Here is a 26,941-nt window from a genome sequence, read left to right on the forward strand (position 1 = left end):
CTGGCCAATTCTGGCTAAAACAACACAGGAACCGCGGAAGTTTTTATGGTTAATGACGCGAATTTTTTAGGCACCCTACCTTGAAAAAATCGAACTCACAGTCTGATTTGTAACGAAAATCCACCGTCAGATTCGCAGTTGCCGATCAAAAATTCACTAAATCCATATGATACTTTTCCCTTCACTGAAACGCTTGAGGACGCTACATTCATCTGACCTATCCAAATTCAACGATTTTAAAACTCTTGTGTTTTGAATGTGGATCTTTTAAATCATTTTTCATATTCTTGGTTTTTTTTTTAATTTAACAAGACAATCCACTAATTCGCTAAGATGAGAACATTCCAACCAATCTATTACCAAGGAATTTCAGAATCGATTACTAGGAGTGCTGTATTAAAATTAATTATGCGTACAGATTCTAACTGAAGTAAGCTTTAGTACAATACTTGAGTATTCCACTTGTATTAATTTTTGTGGTGGAGTGTTGGATGTCGGAACGCATTGTAGGCATTTTCTATTCCTTCCAAATCTTTCCTGGGCGAGTACTCGGCCTACTCTTGCTTCTTCAATCCTGCAAGCTAAGTAGATTTGTCTGATGCTTGAGTGGAGGTTTTCCTCGATATGTGTCCTCCCGTTACAATATCTTCTATCCGCATTTATGTTTCCCACCACATCATTTCAGAAGTCGACTTGTGGCACATAGTCTTCTAGGGGAAGCTCCGAAGGTAGTGCTACTTCAAACTGATACGCGTTGTCCTCGGGAACTTCAGAGCCCTGTAGCCGTTAAATATTGATACGTGGGGATCTTATCTGCCACGCACGGAAGTATTAAAAAAGTGATTGTCACCTTCACTCTTGATTACTTGGTTCATGGAAATCCTGTATTTACCTAAAACGCTTTCACTACTCAACATACGATTACTATCCAACACGTATCCAAAATGAGATATATTTTATATTTTGGAATGTCCTATGATTTTGATTAAATTGGCTGTCTTGATATCATTATTCTCATTTTCTTCCTCAACGTACAGAGGATATTCAGAAAGTATTACAGGCTTAGCGGGTTCTCAATTCTTCATTTGTATGCATTCAACGACACATGCGCTCCCTTTTTACAGTCATGAACGCATTCTAAATTGGCGTCACTACACAATCTTTGTTGGACACCTATCAATAAAAATGCCGTTGAAATTTACACCTGTTCGCCTACAGTGAATGTGAATCACTCATTCATCCCAGCGGAACAACGTCATCTTTTCCGGATCGAAGTTAGCGGTCGTGAGTAAATAATACATCGTCCAATAGATTCAATGCAGCGATATAACCGTTCGATCCGATGCAACAAACTCTATCACGCAGTGTGGCCTTTGCACAAATAATTACATGTTGACATAAATTTGCATTGTGTACATTTACGAAGATAGTAAATACACCCGCGAGTATGGGACAATATTGCAGTAGCTTTAAGGCAGAATTCCTGTATTTTAATTCTATGATGATTGCCATATCGACGCGTTCTATTGAACTTATCACGCTTTGGAAACGTGCAGAGTGACTGCGTTATCACCGGTGCAGGAAGTGTAGACTTGGAGTTTGAAATGTTTATGTTTTATTGTAAAATGAATCAATGCTAACAATACCCCCATTGCACATTAATACTAATAATAACTTAATACAACCGACATCCGAGCCTGAGATGTGATGACTTTGATTGATTGCACAGGAACATCGCGAACCCCACTCACACATTTCCACCGTTTTCGTATTACTTCAGTGATGATCTCCTTGTGAGGGGTGGGCATTTACCCACCATGACATCTGTTGCCAGACGAACAAAAGATTTGGGAAACAGACTACAATAGAGAAAATAGGATTTTAGAAACGATCAAAACCTACTGTATTTTTAAAGTGTACTCACGGATAGCAGTAGCAAAGAAATTTCACGATTGTGCTACTCGCTATGAGATCCGTTTTGTTGGTCAGCATACCAGTTACCGTAGCCTCCGCTACGTACTCCGGGCTGTGCCATGGGATAGTCAATCTGAAACATGAAAACAGTATTAATGCATTTGTTTGGAAAATGAACATTCAGCCTTACTTGAGGTCTTTAACAAAATCAACGAAATCCTTCCGTGTTTTGATTCCCGCTGGATAGACACACGTGGTGTGGATGTGCTCTGCCAGACCGTCGGAGTAGAGTTCATCGTTCAGCGATGCCATCAGACCACGTACTCCGAATTTCGTTGTGTTGTAGCAAATCGATCGGCCGTTGGGTAAGATTCCTAAGATTGAGGAGTGATATGGTTATTTCTTACATAATGGATCGTATTGCTGGTGTCCGCTGCATACCCAGTATCGAGCTAATAGCGACGATGTGTCCTCGGCGACGTTCCACCATTCCGTCCTTGAACTCACGGATTGTCTGAAAGTGTGGGGGAAAATAGTTTAGAGAGTTAGGTTCATTTGTCGATATTATTTTTCATATGGTTATTTCGTGAAATTGGTTAGGGGAAATCAGAGTAAAACCGACACTCTAAGGATTTCCACATGTTTCCCAGACCTCCAGTGTTTCTTCGACTTTAAATGGTTACAGAACTTCTCTTCAACTATTAATGAACCATTCTACAGTATCTGATGATCATTTTTTGAGTAGAGCTCGAATCTTGATAGAATACAAAAACTGATGTTTCCAGGTAAAATGAATGGGAGTGCGGGTGAGATCGACACCCTATCGGGTAAATCCGACACCTTTAGAGAAACGAATGTAAACTTGTTATAATAATTTTCTAAGTATCAATAGGCTGTCTATATACTATCTGGACATTTCAAGAGGGGAGAGGGGGAGAGTTGCAAATGGTATGGATTGGATTGCTCAGATTTTGAATAGTCCAGTTAGCGCTCAACTTCCGAGTCGATAAATTTTATCAGACGAGCAGATTTTGGAAGTCGTTCAAAGACTATTTGATACGTTGTTGGTTTCTTTCATCTACGCTATCCGCGACGGCACATTCCGTGATGCCGCGTCGCGAAAATACGTTTCGCGTTGACTACTCGCAGTTTCCGAAATTGCTTTCTCATGACGAGATCCATAAGTTCGTTGGAAAAGAACTCGGACTTACACGTGAGAATGTTCTGCAACTTCAGCCAAGCAGACGGCTTGCATGTACCTTCGTCAAGGTCAACAACCTCCAACTTGCTGAACAAATAGTGGAGCAGCACGACAACAAGCACGAGTTCGTGTTTGAAGGGAAATCATACAAACTACGAGTTACGATGGAGGACGGTGCGGTAGAAGTAAATTTGCTTGAGCTACCCGAGAGCGTCACCAATGATCAGATTGCTGATTTTCTCACCGAGTACGGCGAAGTCGTCAGTATTCGTGACCTACTGTGGGATGACCGATACAGCGACTTCGGTGGTATTAAAACCGGGGTTCGTATTGTTCGGATGGTGGTTACGAAAAACATTCCTTCTCTCGTGACAATCCAGGGAGAAGAGACTGCGGTGAAATATAAGGGGCAACGGCAAACGTGCCTACACTGCCATGAGTTTGTACACATTGGCATTCCATGTGTACAACACAAGAAACTGCTGGTGCAGAAGCTCGCAGCAGACCAATCATACGCTAGCGTAACGAAGGGCAACCCGACAAAACCTCAACACACCAAACCAACGAATCTTCGTAAACCATCGTCAGCTTCATCAAAACGTTGGACAAAGAGTCCGCTCACTGTGGGTCACTATGACAACACGCGTCTGGAGCCAAATTTCTCTGAAATGAGTGGGACACAAACCGCAGTACAACAACAAAATAACACGATGCCACCCCCCGCTACACATTCAACAACGATACCATCCGCAACACAAGCTGTAATCCAGCTATCGCCCATCTCATTCCCGAACGCCACCACGTCGCATCGTAGACCCGATGGCAACGAAACAGACAATTCACAAGCTTCCCAAGGCTCGAATGGCAGCCGACGCTCGCGTAGACAACCACCAGGCAAGAAAATGCGTCACTACGGAGAAGACGTCATCTTCACCGAACACGTACAAGTTAGAATCTCCGACGAAGAAATCCAATAAAATGGAGTACGTCAGTTGTAACATCGGGACGATCAATATAAATACCATCACCAACCAAACCAAGCTAAACGCCCTTCGTACGTTCGTTCGCAAAATGGAGCTGGATATTGTGTTTTTGCAGGAGGTAGAGAACGAACAGTTAGTCTTGCCTGGCTACAACGTTGTCTGTAATGTCGACCACTCAAGGAGAGGAACGGCAATCGCTTTAAAACAACACATCAAATTCTCACATGTACAGAAGAGTCTAGACGGAAGATTACTCGCCCTCCGTGTCCACAACACAACGCTCTGTAATGTGTATGCCCCATCAGGTTCCGTTCTCCGTGTTGAAAGAGAGCGGTTCTTCAACAACAGCATTGCCTATTACCTTCGTCATCGGACCGACCACGTCGTCTTAGGTGGCGATTTCAACTGCGTGATTCGTCAATGCGATGCGACGGGGCAAAATTCGAGTCCCGCTCTTCTAGCCACCGTTCAGCAGTTACATCTGCATGATGTGTGGCAACGACTTCGTTCACGAGAGATCGAGTATACTTACATCACACATAACTCTTCGTCTAGGCTCGATCGTTTCTATGTGAGCAACGGTCTCCGAGAACAGCTGAGATCAACAGCTGTACATGTGTGCTGTTTTTCGGATCATAAGGCCGTCACCATGAGAATTTGCCTTCCTCTCCCCGACAGAGCACATGGTCGTGGATTTTGGTCTCTCCGTCCGCATCTACTGACCGCTGAAAATATTAACGAGTTCCAAATACGGTGGCAGTTTTGGACTCGTCAACGACGAAACTATCGGTCGTGGATGGAATGGTGGCTATCGTGCGCAAAGCCTAAAATAAAGTCTTTTTTCCGATGGAAGTCCAAAACAGCCTTCGATAACTTCCATCGTGAACAACATCGTCTCTTTCAGTTACTACGGAATGCGTACGATGGCTACCAAAACAACCCTGCCATGCTCACCACCATCAATCGAATAAAAGCAAAGATGCTGACACACCAGCGAGCGTTCTCCGAAATGTTCGTGCGAATCAACGAAACCTTCGTTGCTGGTGAGCCGCTATCGACTTATCAGCTGGGCGAGCGAGTGCGCCGAAAAACAACCATCGAGCGTCTGCGAAATGAAAGAGATGAAATCATCGATGATTCTGCTGCTATACAGAACCATATGGTCGAGTATTTCAGTAATCTATACGCGGCCGGCAATGTAGAAGAGGGAGAATGGGGACCTTTCCAGTGTGAGAGAATCATTCCCGAGCAGGATGATGCAAACGAAGCTTGTATGTATGAAATCACTACGGCAGAAATATTTTTAGCTATCCGCACAAGCGCATCGAAAAAGTCTCCAGGACCCGACGGACTGCCAAAAGAGTTTTTTCTGCGAACTTTCGATGTGATACATCGTGAGCTTAACCTGGTTATGAATGACGCTATCAGGTCAAATTTTCCATCCCAATTCGTCGATGGGGTGATCGTGCTGGTGAAGAAACGAGATTCGGGGGACAGCGCACGTTCCTACCGCCCAATTAGTCTAGTCAACTATGACTACAAAATTTTGTCGCGTGTTTTGAAGCAGCGACTTGAAAATGTGCTTCGAGCTCATAGTGTTTTGACTCGCTCACAAAAATGCTCGAACGGCGAGCACAACATTTTCCAAGCAACGTTAGCATCGAAGGAGAGAATTGCACAGCTAAAGGAGGGCAGACAAAAAGGCAAGCTGATCTCCTTTGATCTCGATCATGCTTTCGATCGTGTGGATCATCGCTTTTTATTTACTACGATGCGAGATTTGGGTTTCAACCCAGAACTGGTGAATTTGCTTTCCCGTGTAGCAGCAGCCTCTTCCTCTCGCTTGCTCATCAACGGACACCTCTCCGCTCCAATCCAAATCCAACGTTCTGTCCGACAAGGGGACCCTCTCTCGATGCATCGCTTCGTGCTCTATCTTCACCCACTTCTTCTGCGATTGGAGCAAGTGTGTGGGGCAGATTTAATTATCGCTTACGCAGATGACATCAGTGCCATTGTATCGAGTGCCGAAAAGCTTGATGCGATGCGAGGCTTGTTCCAGCGTTTTGAGAGAATAGCAGGGGCACGCTTGAATGAATATAAAACCACCGCAATTGACGTCGGATGTGTGAATGATCCAATCACTGCACCGTGGCTTCGCACGGGAGGTTCCATCAAAATTCTTGGGATAATCTTCACCAACTCGGTCCGAGGTATGGTGAAAACAAATTGGGACATACTCGTGACCAATTTTTCGCGTCTAGTATGGTTGCACTCTTCAAGAAGCTTATCACTACACCAGAAGGTAACACTGTTGAACGTTTTTATCTCATCACGGACATGGTACATGGCAGCAAATCTGTCTCCAATGGCAGCACACGTGGCAAAACTGACAACCATTATGCGACGCTTTCTTTTCCGTGGTGCGTGGGCAACCATCCCAATGGAGCAGCTAACGCGAAGACAGGAGGATGGCGGTCTCAATCTTCAATTGCCAGCGATGAAGTGTAAGGCGCTGTTAATCAATCGGCACCTACACGAAATGAGCTCCCTTCCCTATTACAATTCCTTCCTCTCCCAAACAACCGTCCCCCCCCCTCAGACCTTCCTTGCCTAAAGCTTATCCTAAATCATCATCCAAATTTCCCCTTCCAAATCCGAGAGCAGCCTTCCGCCAATCTCATCCATCGTTTCTTCATAGAACGTACAGCAAAACCGAAAGTGGAAATAGCAAATCCTGCAATTAACTGGTCCCGTGTGTGGAAGAATATTGCTGTTCGGAAATTATTGCCTTCACGACGTAGTCTTCTTTACATGTGGGTAAACGAAAAATTTGCGCACCGGCGACTGATGTTCGTTATGAGGAGAGCGGACGATGAAAATTGCTTACACTGTTCTTCGAGTGTCGAAACAATACAGCACAAATTTTTTGGCTGTCGGAGAGTACGAGATGCTTTCAATGTGCTACAACAAAAGCTGCAAGTGGTATCTGGTAGACAACGCGCACTCCATTTAGAGAATCTCCTTCGGCCGTCGTTGGAGGGGTTTGAAACGAATGAACGAATTTTGATAATGAAACTGTTATTGACATATATCACCTTCATTGATAGTAGTAATGGTAGGATTGATATAGACGAGTTGAAATTTAGTTTTGAAGTCGAGATTGAATCAACCATGTAAATATTTTTTACCAAACAAACCAAAAGACAAATAAACGTATTTATAAAAAAAAAATAGTAAAAAAGCAAACAAATTCAATTGTAATTGAACCCCACAGCTCTCTCCGCTTATATAGTCTTAGGTTTGCGGAACGAATGTTCGAATTCCGGTCTAGAAATCTCAGCCAGCACTTATGTTTATGTCCCAGCTTGGGTGAGCATCCACGGGAGATGCGCCGATGAGCGTTGAAGCTCTGCCAGGCTTTCTGGATTGCATACCCGATTCATCGTTGGTTTTTATTGTTTATCAGTCCAGCTCCATCGTTTTGTCTTCCAAAAATAACATGCGGCATCTGCAAAAAGTAAGGACAGATTTTTCCTGTTAATGGAACACAAACCATGGTGTCAGTGTTACCCCGAACAGACTCGAGATTGCAAAACAATGTTTTCGAGTATCGATAAGCAACAAAACCACCTACCGTCTCACAAAATACATTGAATAATGATCTAAGACGACTTAGGCTCAGAGAAGTAGCGAGTTTTTCAAAATTTTCCGACAAAAACACTTAAATTCCACTAGCGAAATTTTACACGGCCTAACTCCTGTTCACTGACCGGTTCTGTTTTGTTGTTTATTATAACAGCAAAGCAATTTCTGCAGCTGTAGTGTGACTCGAAACGTAAGAAATTACAGGTGTGTACAGGGAACATCTCCCCTAAGGTTAGCCTCAAACCGTGGTTCAAAAGTCTGGACTTGAGTCGGGACTTTATTCGCACCTTCTCCCGACTCATGTCCAATCACTGTTCTTTAGACGCGCTACTCTTTCGCTTCAATCTTGCCAGTAGCAATCTATGTGTTTGTGGCCAAGGTTATCATGACATCGAGCACGTTGTTTGGTCGTGCGAGGTGTATCTTGTTGCCAGATCGAATTTAGAAAACTCCCTTCGGGCCCGCGGAAGACGGCCCAATTGACCGGTGAGAGATGTGTGGGCTCGGTTAGACCTCGATTACATGTTTTCCTTAAAACTATCGATCTTCGTGTGTGATTGTCCGTACACCCTTTTCCCCTTCTTTTTTTTCCTTCGCGAGCGACTGTTTCCCTTCTGACTAACTATAGAATAAGCTGAAATGTAAATACTTAATAGATATAATAATAGATTTAAGAATTGAGTGTGATGAGCGTGAGTGTGAAAGTGAGTGTGAACATTGTACAGGGTTTTCCAAAGTAAATTGAAATAAAACACACTTAGAATTCGAATTTCGATGAAACTTTTATTTCAAATTAAAGTTTGGTTTATGCCATTATGTGTGGAATACAACATCATTCAAATGTCCACCTAGGGCTTCCTCGCACACCTTGATCCGGAACAGGTAATTTTCGATGACTTTTCGATACATATGGGGCGGTATCTCGGTCATAACATCACGAATGTTGTCTTTCAAATGTTCGAGAGTTTGCGGAGAGTTGGCTTAGACACGGTCTTTTGCATAACCCCACAAAAAAAAGTCTAGCGGGTTCAAATCGCATGATCTGGACGGCCAATTGGCATCACCAAAACGCGAAATTATGCGTCCCTCAAATTTCGTTCGCAATATGGCCATGTTCGGTCGTGTTGTGTGGCACGTGGCGCCGTCCTGCTGAAACCATATGTCATCCGTATCCAAATCTTCAATATGTGGCAAAAAAAATCGGATAACATGCGGTCATAGCGCTCACCATTCACAGTTACGTCTCGCCGGCCTCATTTTCAAAGAAATACGGCCCGATGACTCCACCAGACCATAATGCGCACCAAACAGTGACTTTTGGCGGATGCAATAGCCTCTCAACAATCACTAGTGGATTTTCTGAGCCCCATATACGGAAATTTTGGGTGTTCACATAGCCACCGAGCTCGAAATGTGCCTCATCGCTGAAGAAAACTTGATGCGAAAATTCAGCATTTTGCTGCTGTTGTTCGTTCACCCAATCGACGTATGCCCGACGCATTCCATGGTCACCACGCTCTAATTTTTGTACTAGTTGGACTTTATATGAATGTAGGTGCAATTCCAAATGCAAAATTCGCCACAATGATGTGTTTGACAAGCCCAATTGCTGAGCACGCCGTGAAATCGAAACATTCGGGTCATCCTCCACACTGGCAGCAACAGCAGCAATATTTTCGGCCGAACGCACATTACGATGATGCACAGGTTTCACAATATCCGCTACGGATCCAGTTTGTTCGAATTTACGCACTACATTAGCGATTGTGTGCTCTGTAGGCCGTCCATGGCGACCAAAATCCGTCCGTAATGCTCGAAAAACATTTGCCGGTTTTTAATCATTTTTATAGTATAATTTAACAAAATCAACACGTTGTGCGATGCTAAAACGATCCATATTGTAAAATGGCAGACATTCAACTAACGATATGACGCCTTTGGTTGACGGCTATGTCAAACGGTTGTCAGCGCAGGGCTGTAAACTTTCGGAAGCCCGAAATGGAAAACCCTGTACAATATCCTTATATCCCCTCCTTTTCCAAATGAAAATATGTAACCCTTCTAACCCTTCTAAGTCGGCCGCGAGTAGTCGGTTTCCTACTTTATTAACCCTAGAATTAGGAAAACATGTTAATATATACTAATAAAAATATAGTTAAGAGTTCGGCTCCTTTAAAACGTATGTAACTGAGCCTGTAAATAAATTACTTAAATAATGATAAAATAAATGCCTTAAATAAATAAATACAGGGAACATCGGAAAATTTGCAAAAAAAATTGCTTCTAACTGGAAAAATCAGGGGGTTTCGGTTTAACTCTGATTTCCCCTATATAGTCTAGAAATTCCGAGCTATAGCCATTTTAGTGACGCGGTATTTAAAGTTTTTTTTACTTTAAATGCGTTTGTCTTTCAACTACATTTTTCAACTGGCGTAAACGTTATCTTAAGTAATACTGAACCAATTTATTTCAAATTTGATATGAACACATTTGTGCTCATCCCTCTAGCATGAACTAACAAAAATTTCAAACGAATCCATTGAATTTTCTTGCGTCGGTTAACCAGATGGGCAAAAATCGTGTTTTTCTTGACCCCATTTCACCCGCTTGTAACTATTTTAATTTATGATAGTTTTGCTCAATGTTTGTTTCCTTGTAAGATTAATAAATAAATGAAACAATATTTTTCAGAGGTCGAAAAAAGTGCGGAATTCATGCCTCTACGCTAGAATATAGTTATGGCATCCATTTGACAAATACTTGCAAAAGTATGAAATTGTTTTTTTTTTCGAAGTAAACACAAGTTGATTATATTAAAATGAAAAGCTCTACTTTATTTCAAGTATTTTCCATCGAAAGCTATACATTCTTTCCACCTGTCTGGTTATTTGTGAATGCTACGTCAAAAGAAGTTTTCCTTTTTTTGTTCTCATTTTTATATTTACTAATAATTTTATTTTTATTTTCCTAAAAACTATGATTTTAGTGTATTCGTGTATGTATTATGGGAAATATTGTATAGGGTACCAAATTTCAAATAAAATAAGAGCTACGGTGGAATACGTCCTTTTTCATTTTTTCACGCCATTCTAAATAGGATTAGAAATGAAAAATTAAAAAAAAAAATTATTCAAGGTGGATCTACTAAGGTGTACCGCGACAGATCGATTAAAATTTAGATCTATCAAAACATAATTTCCATTTCATTTGATACGTGATTTTTTTAGAATTTTAGAGCAAACAATTTACAATACGGTAAAATTTTTCTGTAAATCGAAATCTACGAATTTTTAATTTAATTTTTGAGACCCAGTACTGCTTCGGAACGTGTTCTTGCGTGTTTTTATGCAATTTTTTAAAATAATGTTTAGAGGCAGGGTTGCCACATAAGATTCAGTATTTTTTTCTGAAAAAATTTGTATATCTGTATTTTGAGCCAAAAAATCTTTATAAAAAATCTGTAACGAAAAGGTTATGGAAAAAATGAAAATAAAGGTTTATTTTCACTATCAACTTATTTTTATTATTTGTGGGTTGTTAAAGTCGTGTCAATACAACAAAATATTGAGCCTTCCTCGCTTTCAAAATAAAGTCCATAATTGTGGAAGCCAGCCGATTTCCGGACTTTGTTTGGTTGACAATTTAAAACAAAAATATTCACTCAACATATGCTGATGAATGTCATCGAAAAATGTCTTACAAATGACCTTAGCAATGGATACAAAAATTTCCCATCACGCCTTTTGACATCCAACAGCCAAGTTATTTTTATCCATTAAGGTTTGGTAGTTTGACGAAATTTTAAGGGTTTATCAAGGCCGCAGTAATGTTTCACCAGTTCAATGTAGAAGTCACGACAAATCGATTTGAAGATCAACTTCCTAGCTGCATCCAACCCTTTTTCAGCTACTTCTGCATCGATACCAACGCAAATATCCCCAGGCCTCTTCAGAAAGTCTTCAAAATCTTTCACATCAAGGTCAGCATCAACGAATCGTTAAATGTAGCTTTCCAAATATGAGATACCCAACATGATCAACATCAACATGATAACATTTTTGTCTCATTATAAAGTTCGCAAAATTGAGAACTTTCTGATTGAAAAGAGCGATTAACGTTATTGAAGAGCGGTAGAACAAAGTTTAGGAACAGCATAATCGGTTTAGTCATAGGATCGTTCAAATGAGTCAATATACGATTGACGGATTGATTATGGTCATACTTAACTTGGAACGAAAAGAATAGTTTAAGCTCTTCAAATCGATCAAGATTTCGCTTAATAACTGCCTCCAACGAAAGCCATCTCGTTGCGTTGCGTTCAACATTTTTATAAATCAAGGTATCTATGTACGCACCGTAACACATTTACATTCAAATATTCATAATTGAATTTTGAATAAAATCTGTAAATTCTGTATCTTTGCTGAAAATCTGTAATTCTGTATATACAGATTCTGCATCTGAAATTTGGCTGTAAAATTAAGAATATTCTGTATATGTGGCAACCCTGTTTAGAGTTTGCATTTCTTTTATTTTCATGATTTTATTGTGTTCGTGGATTTAACTTTGGAACGGGTGGCAACCAAAATTTTGGAATTTCCTTTCCAAGCTGTCGGAAAAAAAGATAAGCATACTTGAAGAAGATCTGATTTATTGAAATTAAAAATACATTGTCCATTGCTGAAAACAAAAATTAGTGAAGATTTGAATACGGTCCGTAATCGAACCTTTCGTTGAAGCTTCCGTTTGCTGTTGAAACAGGAGCGTTGTACGGCCTTCATGTCAACTCTGCGAATGCATCTCCACTGGTTCTACCAATCTACTACAACACGTGGCTCTCCATTTTTTTTGCCCCACTATGGGGCAAAAGTTTGCATTTGTCATATTGTGTTAAAATTGGTATTTGTCCAACTGCAAACAAAACTCGAGAAACAACTTTGTTGTACTACGTTTCGAAGGTAATATATTTGTACTACGTTTCGAAGGTAATATATATAGTTACAATTTGGTAAGTAAACTGAATTTCATTTGCTCTTATTTCATGAGTTATTGGACGACAGCAGTTAGGTGCGCACCTTTTCCCCGCACTACTCTATAGCACCAAACTTCTGGTTCGAAATCATAAAAATGTCACATGGTCCGGTCTGACTTAACACCGACCATATATGGTCCTTTCAAGAAAACTTGTCACACGAAACAATAATCTTCTTCAAATTCCCATTCCAAAACTCCATCCGGGAGGAATACACCGCTTGTTGCGAATGCATGAATAAATTATTCGATTGGTGATTTCGCATTCTGCGAATGGTCAGTCTGTGTCAGTATTGACCTTCAGGCTATTTTCACCGACTTCACCTGGCTTTCCAGACTTTATTGCTTTGTCGATATGGGGATTGCCAGAATTAAAATGCAGTCCAAAAACCAGATCTAAAACTGACATATCAACCACTTTAGATTACCATTTTTTTATTTTGCAAATTTCATTTGCGTCAAACTTTTATTTCTTGCATGGTAAACATACTTTCCGTTTCGATAGCTATTTTATCTTGACGAGGAATCTCCCGAGAAAGCTCTAAACGCAAGCTAGGTCAAAATTTTTTTTTTGTTTTGAATTGTAGCCCCGCTTCATGATCCATCATGCGCGGACTTGATCCTATACCCTTTTTTTCGGTACTCGATTTTCGATTGCATAGTGGTTCTTAGCTCATTCAACCAGAGAAAAGTCACAGAAAAACATATCAGGCAATTTCGAAGACTGTTAGTCAAAATGTCTGAAATGAGTTTATTGCTACATGAAAGTTCTCTGAACCGCCTCATCACGTGATGGGAAAGTTGTAGTAGTAGTTGTTTGCAGTGATTTGTAAAATTGTGTATCACTGGAAAAAATAAAGTGACCCGAGAAAATGTTGTTCAATGACGACGAGAATTATCAGAACAGGAGAGTTCGAGAAAATATCCTTGCAATTTTTCCATTCAGCTCCGTATAAAGCTATAAAGGCCGTGAAAGAAACCCTGCGTATTCAAAGAGGATCCCAAAAAAGGTTCATTTTTTCCCACAGTTGTTTAAAATACTTCTGCGATGCTTCAGAAGACGCGATGTGTGAAGGATGACAAGGCATTAATTTATGCGTGTGGGTCGAAAACTAAACAACAGTCTACTGCAAGTGTGCTCCAGGTTTAGCCACATCAAACGAAAATTGTATGTGTTTGAAACATTCCGAAACATATGGTTGTGTATTTTTTAACAAGGTTTTTGTACAAGGGTTTTGTACCATTTTGAACCATGATTATCGTTGATAGAGGAAACCAAAATATCCATATGATTTTTGATTGTATATCAGGAATAATATTCGATAGATGGAACACATGTACAAAAATATCTAACAGCTCAAAAAAATAATTTTGTCTAAAAACTCGGTTTATAGAATGCAATGATGTATTCAACTGTGAAGCAATAAAGGAAACTATCTCCGAATATTGTTTTAAGAAAAAAATCTGGAGAAAATTGGAAATTAAATAACGCCTGGATAAAACTTTTTAAAGCACGCAAAAAGGTTATACAAGGCCTTTCAGATTAAACGGTCACGCAAAAAAATCGAATAGCTCCTTTAAAAGAAAATCCCCACTTTGGAACGATAATATTCGGCTACTCGCTCAGTCTGATCGGATGTTTTTTAGTGTTAGGATGTACAATTTACAAGAACGTGTATTTTTAGTGAAATCGTATTACTCGAGCAAGCGAAGCCTTAATGAAACTTTGTCCTCTTATGGTAAGAAATTCAACATTTCTGGTCGTCGATTACTTCCTTTGGGGGTACGTGAAGGATCGTTGCTATATTAATAAGCCACAAAAGTTGAAAGAACTTAAAGAAGAAATAACTCGGATTTTCAACAGCATCGGAGTCGTAATGTTAGCGTTGTGCATGAAGAATTTTGTTCGCCGTTCAAAACGCGTTATCGAAAAAGGGGTGGTCACATCGAAAATGGCCTAAAATAAGCTTTATTTTGGTTTTTTTTTTAATAAAAATTGGTTCACTTTTGAAGAAGTTATTAAAATTTGTTGCGTGAGCGTTTAATCTGAAAGACCCTGTGTAAAACAAAGAATTATTTGAATTGACAAATTACTTTTTTTTTCGTATAGTTGGGGTCAGAACAAAAACAGTTAGTCTTTTATGTTCCCGGAGGAGCAATAAAGAACAAAAGTGATCGGAGATGTACTTTGATTCGTTGCTACTTACATCATTTATACTTATGAGCTTCTCTTACATCATATGAACATTAGATTACCATTAGATGATGAAATGGAGGTTTCGAATCACTTGCAATTACATTGCCTTCAGGAAGAATAATGCAGATCTTATCAAGCACTTATATTAATCTCAATCGCTATTAATGGATAATCGTGTGAAGGTAACGTAATAATAACATGCCGTACTCCAAAGACTGATCAATTACAACAATTTATTTTTTCGCATAGAAAATTAATTGACGTTGAGAATCACGTAACGTGTTACGTGCAGGGTCGTTTATCGTGTTCTAAGTGAGAACAGTGTTTCAGTTACTTTGTTCGTGCAGCATAATGAATTTTATCGACAACAAACATTCGTTCGAGCCATTTCGAAATACATACAATCGTGAACAAACATTGCATGGCAAACAATAAAATGTTTCCTAAACATTCAACACTTTCAACGGTGAGCTGCGAGTAGAGAATGTTCCGTGGCATAAATTCGGCATTGGCAAAAGTTTTTTGCACCAGAGGGCTCAATTCTTGTGTGAACGGAAAACATTGAAATCTTTATCATCAGCGGCTGCTGATTTGAAGTAATTCTCTTTGTCTTACTATGATATATCAGAAAATGTATATTTGACATTTGATGAAAAAGGATATCATGTTGAACACTTAATGTTCGTGTTCCGCTTAGGAAAAATGTGTGTTCAAAAAACTTGAACATTTCCCTGCTCATGAACATGACATCAGAAATCATCTCAAGTTGTATAATTGATGAATAACTGGATAGTTAGTTCGAGCTATGAACTCAATCAAAAATGAACAAGTAAAATCATGATGATAGAATCTCAGTTTCGGGTAAACCGGTTAAACCAAGCAATTCTAGGTCTATTTTGTCTTGACCTTCCTCGATATTTGTATAGTTGCGTACGATCGGATGACGAACCGATATTGGAATATTTTCGGTAGAAGGAAACAACAAAAAAAAAGATTGAACCGGTTATATCGAACACTACGGTTATTTCTTAGTTCCGGGGGAAAAAACTGAATCTCGGAAGGAATAAAGGTGTTGAAGGTGAAGAGACTTTAAACTATGGGAGTTCATTCGTCTCTGATGTATCTCGGAGATTTGACTAGTCATTTTAAATGACCTTGTTTGAGGCCAGAAGTAAATGAGCTCAAGTTTAAAGTTGTAATCCCAATAGAAGATCATGACTAAACAGAGATGACATGACAAACGCGTTCAGAAATACACGAAACTTTTTCCGTTTCATTACGTTATTTTACTATAGCCGTTGATTGATGAACGGATTGGGAAAATCCAAATCAAGACAATTCGATAGTCATAACAACCATAAAATAATATTTCACGCCTTTTTTGTTGTAATAGGAAATTGAAGGGTCTTGAATAATGTTTCAAATTTTTTTCAGAATGAATCCGTCCAAATCCATCAAAGTTTACATCTCATTCCTAATAATGATATGTTTGATGAATAGTGGATTGATGAATTGATCTCACCAAATTGGTTGTATTAGGAAACCAATTAACTTGCCTTTGGCAAGATCAATTCAGATCTGTCAATAACAGATGTAAAACTCCTTTTCATTAACAACGAGGTCTATAGCGGATCGAAACGCAAATTCAAGATTACTGAGCAGACAGTCTCAATTTTAATTGTATTCAGCTGTTTATTAATTTATTTATCAAGTTCTCGATGCAACGAATGCCAATCCACTCATTGTATTTCGATGAGCCAACTCGAAGATGTCACATATTCGAATCATAGAAGTAAAAACAAATGGAATCGAGTACAAACATTTCAGTTCTCTTCCGTCAATTTGAGAAACAGCGATTTAAAGTTGAAGATGGAACGTACAGTTGGTCTCGAATACAATACGAAACCGAAAGAAATCATGCAATTTGTCTATTTGAGACCGGTTCAACAGAACGGTTTATTTTATTGCTTCGTAATTGCAATCGGTTTAAATCACGTAGATCTCTTGATCTTGCTCAACATTTACGTATTTGCGTAGGATCGGTTGATGACACGATACAGAGTTGCGGAATTGATGTGAATTATCCTGAGCACAGGGCATTAGCAATTCATTTCGAAGGTCACTCGTTTCTCTTATGTCATAGTGGTGTCCCTCCTAGTATTGAAATACCTTACTATTCTAGTCACTCAGCATAGTCATTAACGTAAACGTGCAATATTTTATACGCTGATAATTGAACTTCATTGAGATCCGCATGACCTTGCCTAATAAAATTAACGTTTGTCTGATGTGGTAACTGAAATAACGTTTTACGTAAATTTTATTGTTGTCGAATATCTACAAACATAATTTGATATGTTGCTCGTCATTTTTTGATATGTTGATCAGACTGAACCGACATGTTTGTCGAAACGCAATGTTCCATCGCAATGTTCTATCGCTGATTATATTCGAGTGTCCTTTTTGCTTGTTCTTCAGGTATAATTTCATGTTTCTCAACGTTGATAAAACTTTCCGACCATGTATTTTGTTTTGTTGAATAGCCACGAAGAATTTAAAGAATTTAATTTTATGTTGCTTTTATTTCGCAACTGTTAAATATCAATAATTTGGCAAAACAAGTATTTGTGTCCTTTTACTGCTTTATGTAAATCCTGACAACTATCTCCGTAATTTCATAGAAAGTGATTAGTGTTCATTCATCGAGGCAACATACGGACTGTCTAATACAAATTATAATTTCAAGACAGTTGATGGTATTCGGCTTGAAAAAATCTTACTTATCTTTTTAAGAGATAGTTATTTATTTATCTTTTTAGAGATAGTTAAGACACTCTCAATCTCAAGTTTTGTCTAGTTTTGCTATATATCAATGGAAAAAAATCAAATCATGCTTTAAAAACACTGATTTTCACACAGCTATTAACATGGCAACAATCAGAACAACAGCGTGCATTTTTCACATTATAAAATTTAGTATGGCATAATTCTACTAACCCATTTTTTATTATACAGTAGAACCCCGATTATCCGCGGAATAGTCTGGCTAGCTCACCGCGAATAACGAAAAACGCAGATAACGCTATAAAGGACTTAAAATGTGTTCCAAACACGAAAAAAGATATTTCAGCATGAAAAATTTGTTTTATCAATACGAAATCATTAAACTATCCATCTACAAGATCGTGTACGCTAGTGCACAATGGTCCAGGAGATGCATTTAAGTGGAAATCAGCATTTAGAGCACGACAATTATTCTTTAGACAAAAACTGTCTTCGACAATGTTGTTACATATGATAGCGCGCTCATTTTTATGTTGTCGAAAATAGGGTGACCAAAATTGTCGATAAAATAAAAAATCTATCTTTCTTATCTCTGTAGATATAGGTGTTTACCTATAGTTCGACAATGTCATAGTCCCAGTTATTTGAGACATCTTTGTAGAACGATTTTTTTTTTTCTATCTCTTGAAATAACCGATATAGCGCCTTTTTTCTAAGTTACGTTAAGGTCACTATTTAAAAAAACTGTTTACTGTTTTTTTGCTCTAACTTTTATATTTCAAATTCTACATACAAACTGTCTTCATAAGACTTTGAGAACATACTGATACAAACATTTTGCGATACAGATCTTGGCAATATCTCAACTTCATCCAAAGTTATTGATATTTCTTCCCAAAAAATACTGTTCTTCCCAAAAAAATACGCTTGCTTGCCATTTTTTCTGAGGCAAACATACAAAATGTTTGTTGACCAAATTTCACTCTATATAATATGTGTTTTTCAAAGATATGTTATTTTTTGTATTTGAGTAAATTGAAATTGAAATCATGAGTTTTTGGGTGAAGAATTTTTGTCACCCTATTTTTGATAACATCAAAATGAGCGATCTATTAAATGTAACAAATTGTCGAAAACAGTTTTTGTCTAAAGAATAAATATCTCCCACAAAGTTGTTTTTTAACTAAATTGCATCAGGGTAACAATGAAAAAGCGGGTTTTTTTGCTCTAACTTTTATATTTCAAATTCTGCATCAAAACCGTCTTCGCACTACTTTTAGAACTTATCAAGACCAACATTTAGCGATGCAGAACTTGTTTGTTTTAGTAAGCTCTGAAGGTCTTTCGAAAACAGTTTGTATGTAGAATTTGAAATATAAAAGTTAGAGCAAAAAAACAGTTTTTTTCATGATGACCCTAACGCAGCCTAGAAAAAAGGCGCTCTATCGGTTAATTCAAGAGACAGAAAAAAACTTTGTTCTACAAATATGTCTCAAATAACTAGGACTTCAACATTGTCGAACTATGTTTACCTCTAATTAAAAAGACAAGAAAGTTATATTTTTTATTTCATTGACAATTTTGGTCACCCTTTAATTACATAAAAAATAAAATAAGTAAAAAAAACTTTTTTAATTAAACGGTTTAATTGTGATTAACCATAATAATGTACTAAAAGCTAGAAAATAATTAGGCAAGTAGCAGTTAGCAGTTATCACACCTCTTCTTCATTAGTCTATGGCATTGGTAAGACTAAAATAAAATCGTGGGACATATGATAAAGTCGCAAATTGTGGTTAATGGAAATCCAACGTGTGCCAACGTGTCCACTTAAATGCATCTCCTGGACCATTGTGCAGTGGTCAGATAATGTGAAAGCTATGACCAAAACAAAAGTGCATGATCATATCATTCACTGACAATTTTCGGGAAAGGCTACTTACAGTGATTACTAAATAAAGTGCAATTTCCCGTTGACCAATTTTAGTTGAGGTATGAAACATGAAAACTTCTTGAATGATCTGAAAATGATCTTCAACAAAGCCGTTTAAAAATTGTTAGACTTCGCAGTGAGAACGAAGACAAAATCAAACTGTGAGGAACCATGTTGGATCCCAATGAAAAACATTTTTTTAAAGGCTTGAACTTGAAGGAATAAATAGAACGTATGAAGGCCGTATTGTTGTCTATAAGAGAGTTTTGCCTCGGATTACATATATAGGTATTAAGTGCACCTACCATCATTCTAAAGCGATTTCTTCTATGGGATCATATTCAGGTTTAGTGATTGCAGTTGTAGTACTGCAGCCGACCCTGAGTCCGTTTTGAAGCTTGTAGAGAACACTCTTCATTTAAATTTGCTTGAAAATATGAAATAAAATTATCATTGAAATCGGTCTGTAGTTATTCGGATTGGTATATCTACACAATTTTTTTTTCTTCATTTATTCACTCAAAATAAACATTTAAAAAACAACAAAGGGTTTATCGATATAAAGATTTTGATTTTTCAATTTGAAACCAACTTGTAAATTATGTATTTTTTTTTGTAGTTTATTGTCTGCACAAAAAAGTAAAACGAGATTCTACATTTAATTTTGTTTGAAAATTTAACATTTTGATCGAGCAAGAAGCAAATCCATGCTAGGGAAACGCTTCGCGGCCCGCATGAATATATAGAAAATAAGAAGCTCTTATTTCAATCCTATTTTAACAAAGTTATAGAGCAGTTTCACCCCAAATCAACCGACCTCTACCTCGAGCCTCTACAATATTCTACACATTAGATATTCGATGTCTACCTAAAATCACAATTATTATTATCAGATGGCCAATTTTTATTACGACTGTTTTTTTTATAAGGGCGTAAGTAGAATAGATTAGTTGTTTAAAAAAAGGAAATCCAAATGTCTGATTGAAATATGATGTGCGGCAAAATTGTTGGGAATCAATAAACTATTTAAGAAAAATAATATTTTCAATTATACCGTTAAAAAATTTCATATTAAAAACGTGTATAGCTCAAACAAGTGTCCTTTTCGATATTTTTGTAAAAATATTTTTATTTAAGAAAGCTTGGCATGCAATGATGCCGTGTCGGATTCGCCAAAATGGAAATATGAACTTTTAAAAAAAGTTGAAATTTAATACTCGAAAGCGTTATCATTAAAAAAATGTATAAAAAATGGAATCTACAATGCGATTTTACATGAAAAAGTATATTTAACGTTTTGCCCTATGACTAACCTTTCTTGAAATATTCTAAGCTTTGCGAAATAAAATTAAAATTCGCACATGAAAGAAGCGCACAAAAATAGGTTTCCTTTGATTCAGTTTTACATGCTGAAAATTAATATTTTAACATGCTAGAAAAAAATCTTTTTTTTTTTAATTTAATTGTGAGTATAGCCTATGAATTTCATACCAACCGAAATCGATATTAAAATAGTGAAAACATATACAGCCATTCCATGCTAAACCGATATAGTGGTTCTCAGAATTTCGTGACAATTGGTAGTTTTGTTCCTTATCGCAAAACATTAGATCCGTATTTTTTATTTATCTTTTTATTTTTTTTATGAGGGTTCCATTTTAGGGTTGTCCGAAAATTAGAACTTTTTCTCTTTCCCCAAAAATTACTTTTTTCAAAATTCATAACTTTTGGTTCACAGAACCGATTCAGAAGATCGGTATATCAAATTAAAGTCAATGAACTAATGTGAAAAAATATTGTACTCGAGAAAAAAATGGATTTTATTTTCGTAATTATTGATTGTATTTGTTTTTTATAGTTTACATGGACTCCCGACCAAGGCCGCTATATATTTTTTATATTTTTTTCTAGAAAACTGAGCTTTTTTCACATAACTAATCCAAAATTCAAAAAGGTTTTTCTCTTGTTTTTGAGTAACGATTTTCCAAAGTCAACCGTCGGTCCGAAAATGATCGATTTTGGATTCATGATTTTTTAACCAGTTTGATTCTCAGAATCAAAGTCACAAAAAAAACTTGAAAGCCCAGAAAAATGTATATTCCAGAGCATTCATCTGGAACCGTCATGGAATTATTTAATCAAATAAGTTAATTGAAAACTATTATCATACATTCACCAACTGATGTTCATCCAGAACTCTGCTGACAATAATCCCGTTGAAACCAATCGTATCATACGCCTGGCATTTAGTCGAAATCTTGTTAGTAGTCCCAGTTCTAGAGAAAGAACGCTACAGCTGGACCTGATGTCACAATTTTCACTGTCAGCCAAGTGAATGGGATGGTGTAAATATAACTTGTGACCATTTGCTTTGTTATGACCAAACTTACAAAACTGCTTCTGCTCTCCTTCTATTTACGACCACTAATTTGACAACATTGAAAGGGATCCATCGTTTATGAAATTTGTCAAATGGATTTGGGTGAATATATATTCACAATATTCACAAAAAAAAACAAAAATTTTTCTCTACGCTCAAAAAGATCGGAGAGATAGCAAAGAAAAGATCGATTTTAGCAATTTTATTTGAAGTAGGAAGAATCGATCCGAAAAATTGAAAATCGCAGAGAAAATGAACGATCTTCTAAATATCGATCCAAGATAGTTAAATCCTATTCACTATCACTAGCCAAGCATGAATGGATGAATGTTGATATTATGTTCATAAAGTTTGTTAGGTGAGATTAAAATCGATGTACACTGAAAGAAAAACTCTAAAATCGAAAAAAATCGAAGGAAAAAGATCGTTCCTTATGATTTTTTCGGGTACAAAAAATCAATCCAAAAAATCGGAAATCGAAATAGAAAAGATCGATCTTCTGAAAATCGATCCAAGATCGCCCAATCCTAATGGGCACTACTCCTTATGGAAGCATTGCAACATAAATAGAAGAATAAAATAAGCAGCTAGTCTTGGTTTTTTGTGTAGTTTGAATAAACTATTCATGAGAAACTCAAATTGGCACAACCTTCTGATAATTATATATGTGGGATTCAGTTAGACCACCCCCTTCACACAACGAACAGGGTCGGCTATACTAATTTTCGCAATATAATTCAATCAATTGTCATAAAAAAGTAATCTTGAAGTTGAGTAAGAATGGACACTTCCTTTCTGTGAATTTTGAGTACTAATTGTGAATTACACTTGTTCTGAACTACCATATATAACGCACAGAAATAAACAAGCAAATCATGATGATGCTTGGATACAAGTGAAGTCGGCTCGACCTAGCAGTTCAATCCCTTTGTCTCGACCTTCCTCGATATCTGATTAGTGATTGGAAGGTTGGATAAAGAACTTATATTGGGATATTTACAGCGAGATAAATTCAAAAAACAGAACGATTACGTAAAACGCTATTATTGTATGTTCGTGGTGGAAGAAAAAAAAGCTTGACCTCGTCGATCAATACAAATTCAAATGGTCGCGTGTCTCATTTTCGACATTTGTCATTGACGAATAAGCAGAAATACAGAAAAGCGAATACGAGAAATAATTTATATAGAAAAAAAGGTAACAGAAAATCATAACGACTTCTTAACAATATCGCGCAGTTTTTTTGTATTTGCCAATTGAATATGGTTACATGATGTTGCATGATTCTACTGAATTAATCTGGATGAAAAAATCTTTTCCTTCGAATATAAGAACAAATATTTAATTTTTATTTGTTCTGTTCTCTTAGCCGAGCACTTGGCAGAAGGAGTAGAGTTTTTGGTAACGTTAATGCTATTGAGATACGATCAGTGTCATACAATCTGTACCAATCAATAATACCAATTGAGAAGCATCATCCGAATTATGAATTATTTACTCGAAGAGATTTTAATAACTAGTAGATACCTGATTATCAAAATCTTTACTCTGCAAAATAAATTCTGTTGCAATATTTTTCGATTATCCGAAGATGACGCTCTATTAAAGATCGTTATTAACCATTCGAATGAATGAAATGCCTTCCACAGCTCTGTTGGTATTCAGTTTTCCACTATGTCTACCCATGATTCTAGCTTCACTTCCTGAACCTCTCACTGACCTCACATTTCTGATAACCAGTTACTCAGTCATCGGAATGATCCACAGCAACGACATTATGAAAACAAAGCGCATTCGGAAATAAACTCGACAGAAACCTGTTGATACACTGATCTCTCGCGCAGACAATGCGTCCGTTTGATCTGCCTGGTAGTGCTTAACCTGCAAGAGTGAGCGTGGAGATTGTAGTCACCCACGTTCCACCTTAACACTCCGCAAGCTCATGCAAATGGGACATGTCCGATGAAAAATTTAAAAATATAGATCCACTCGATGGTTGTGTATTTGCTTTTCTTGAATGGTACAACGCTTCCAGAGGTACTTTTGCCGTCTGAACGAAGATACACGCGTCACTTTTATTAGAACTGCGATTTCTTATGCCGAATAACATGTCTTGAATGTGTTCTGGGTGGCAAGTTCTAGAATACGCGTGACCACAGCACAACTCTGAAGATTTTTTTTTGACGAACCACTAACAACTTGTCCACGGGAGCACCGTAGACACTATATTGAATATATAGAACCATCGTCTGGATCATCTGTGTCTTTCTAAAATGACACCAACTCAAATATCTGAGAGGTCATGGCTTCGACCTCAAAAATATTGACCGAAAAACGGCACGCGAATGCTAATTTGAACCAAACACTGTCCGAAATTGCACTGCCTGAAGGCGTGGAGTATTTCCCCGGCTCAACGATTGTTATTTAACCGGGTAAATATTCATTGTTCACCTTGTGCGGTTAGCTGAAGTACAAAACGTTGTTTTTGCATCGATATCAACGAAATCAGTAGACGCTAATTTACATCGGTGGCCTTGTCATTATTTTTGTGATAATTATAGCTAAAGTCACATGAAATGATCAACGATTAACATTCTATGTTCATAGCAAGTAATTTGTTTGACCCGCTAGAGCAAATTGTTAGGTCAGCCCAACCGATGGTCATTATCATTATCTCATTTCTAGTAGCTATCATTAAGAACTTAATCGATTGCAACTCATTTCGAAAGCAAAACTATCAAGTGCAAGGCGAGCCTGTTCTTCAGCACCGCCCGGCTTGCACGATATGTTGTAACAATGACCTACCCAAAAGTGTGACAACAGGTTCACATTGATGATCCTCTGCACATCCTGTACGCTACCTTCGGACAGCGACAGCATCGCCAGCAAGCCTGCATTGTTCACAAGAATATCCACCGGTCCCAGCGCGGATTCGATCCGTTTTCGCAGCTCTGCAACCGACTGATGATCGGCCACATCGACCCGGAACCCTTCGGCATTAACGCCGTACCGATTTCGCACTTCTTTTGCCGTGTTCTGCGCACTCGGCAAATCGATATCTGCCACCGCAACCGCGCAGCCCTCTTGGGCTAACCGAAGACACAACGCTCTCCCCAAACCATTGCCACCACCAGTCACCAAGGCTACCTGGCCCTTTATGGATTTCTTCTGCGCGGGCAGAAGCAGCTGGACAAAATCTCGCAAAAGTACGGGCACGATAAGCACCAACAGTTTGATAACTTTGGTCACACCATCCAACAGGGCGGTACTGAGAGGGATTTCCTTGGTGGTTTGCGCAATACTAGCCGGAACGTAGGAACCGTCCGCGTGGGAGAAATATTGTTCGTGATAAGCCATCGCTCCCTTCTGTTCAGAACCTTTGGTCGGACTCGCCCGGTCAAGCGCGCGATCGGAACTCAACTGATGACTTGAGACGCGTGTCGCTTCGTATAATAGGGGTGCACAGTGTCTGTGCTCGGTCAACACTTGTTGCTTGCTGGTTTTCCAGTGCTCTAAGCACTAAGCAGGGGTTTTCAGATCTTTTTATCGGTAGAGCTCTTTTTAAAATCAAAGTATTTGACAGAGTTTCTGCAATACTGAATAATTTTTTTTTCTAAACATTGCCGGTATATGACGGTATGTTCATTTGATGGTATCTGAGCACCTTGAAGAATCCATTTGTTTTCAAATGCTGCGAGTGGAAGTACTTGGGAAAGCTTCGCTGGGCACCATTTGAAAACCCCTTGCTTGAAGCATTTAAATGCCACTGGAAAATGGTGTGCTTAATTACTAGTTTAGCGAGAAGTGGAAAGCAGCTTGATCTCTTCTCACAATCTTGAAATGGTTATCAAACTTCAAGACTATATTTATTCAATACAATTGTTCATAGGAGATAACCGCTCGCGTGTTCTTAAACTTATTCTAGGTGCACGTATTCATAACAATATTTTGTGTACTAAACATCGTTCGTGGATATTTTAAATTATACTGTTAGTTTACATCATGTAACGCATGTAACAGCAATCGGTGCGGCATTATTTGCGCGCAATTTCGGATCAAAAGCGCTGATGATGCGTTCCTATAGAGATTCGCTTTCCGTATACAGTTTATATTTCTCGCCCAGTTGTCAGCATAATAAGAGGGTGGCATATAGCAAAGTGGTTCTAATAAATAGAATTTATTTCAAATGGTACAATATTGTTTCTTTTTCTAACGACACAATATGTTCCCATTTTATACTGTTCTGAATCATATTTCGGACGCCTGGGTCATTTGATGCAGAAAACAGTTCTAAACTCCATGCACAGGTATTATTTTGTGTATATTTTTAACTAGCTGACCCGGCAAACTTCGTCCCGCCCAAAATTTGTTTTTTGTCATCAATACCTTCAAACATTCACATTTTCTTACTAAGAGCAAGTTAATGGGTCCAATCGCAGAACTGTTCATTGATTGATCTTCTATTCGACCCCGTTGAATTTACCTTTTACTATAAAATGCCTAGTATTTCTAACAAAGGTCATCATTATAATATCAGATTATTTTCAGACACATTTCTCGTTCAAGATTTTTCAACCACTTGCAAATAATATGTTTCTCCGTTACATGGAATAAATGTTTTATACAGAATATATGATAGAATAAAGACAGCCCTCAATCTGACAATTTCTTCTTCGAGTTCTGCTCATATCAACACATTCAGCGATACTTTAGATATAGGAGTGCGTTTCATCACATTAAAATCCATTTCCAGTTTCGAACAAAGATCAATTTCCCTAGCGCAAACATCAAATGGACTAACAGCACTTGTCACTATGTAATTGTAGAACATATGGGAATTTAATTTTCCGAATTTTCCCTTTTTCCTTCA

The 26,941-nt window shown here is 37.9% G+C and overlaps 2 protein-coding genes across 4 annotated transcripts in view; one reads left to right on the plus strand and one right to left on the minus strand.

Moving 5' to 3' along the window:
- The window catches only part of LOC129768435 (uncharacterized), a 622,376-nt gene that overhangs the window by 359,242 nt on the left and 236,193 nt on the right, over positions 1-26,941 (plus strand). The window lies entirely within an intron of this gene.
- LOC129768443 (estradiol 17-beta-dehydrogenase 11-like) lies at positions 1,599-25,527 on the minus strand. Its single transcript, XM_055770107.1, has 5 exons — positions 24,877-25,527; positions 2,356-2,428; positions 2,105-2,288; positions 1,925-2,047; positions 1,599-1,859 (listed from the first exon to the last, which is right to left on the minus strand). The coding sequence occupies exons 1-5, from the start codon at positions 25,426-25,428 to the stop codon at positions 1,772-1,774; spliced, it is 1,020 nt and encodes a 339-aa protein (XP_055626082.1). The 5' UTR covers positions 25,429-25,527; the 3' UTR covers positions 1,599-1,771.

This window comes from Toxorhynchites rutilus, chromosome 2 (genome assembly GCF_029784135.1).
Source record: "Toxorhynchites rutilus septentrionalis strain SRP chromosome 2, ASM2978413v1, whole genome shotgun sequence".
NCBI lineage: Eukaryota > Metazoa > Arthropoda > Insecta > Diptera > Culicidae > Toxorhynchites > Toxorhynchites rutilus.

What these genes read in the sequence shown, in the direction of transcription:
- LOC129768443 (XM_055770107.1), bottom strand. Translation starts at nt 25,428, where the DNA reads ATGGCTTATCACGAACAATATTTCTCCCACGCGGACGGTTCCTACGTT. An exon ending in ACCTGTTGTCACACTTTTGG is followed by an intron (nt 2,429 to 24,876) that starts GTAGGTCATTGT and finishes CCACACTTTCAG; the next exon opens with ACAATCCGTGAGTTCAAGGA. An exon ending in CGCTATTAGCTCGATACTGG is followed by an intron (nt 2,289 to 2,355) that starts GTATGCAGCGGA and finishes CCTCAATCTTAG; the next exon opens with GAATCTTACCCAACGGCCGA.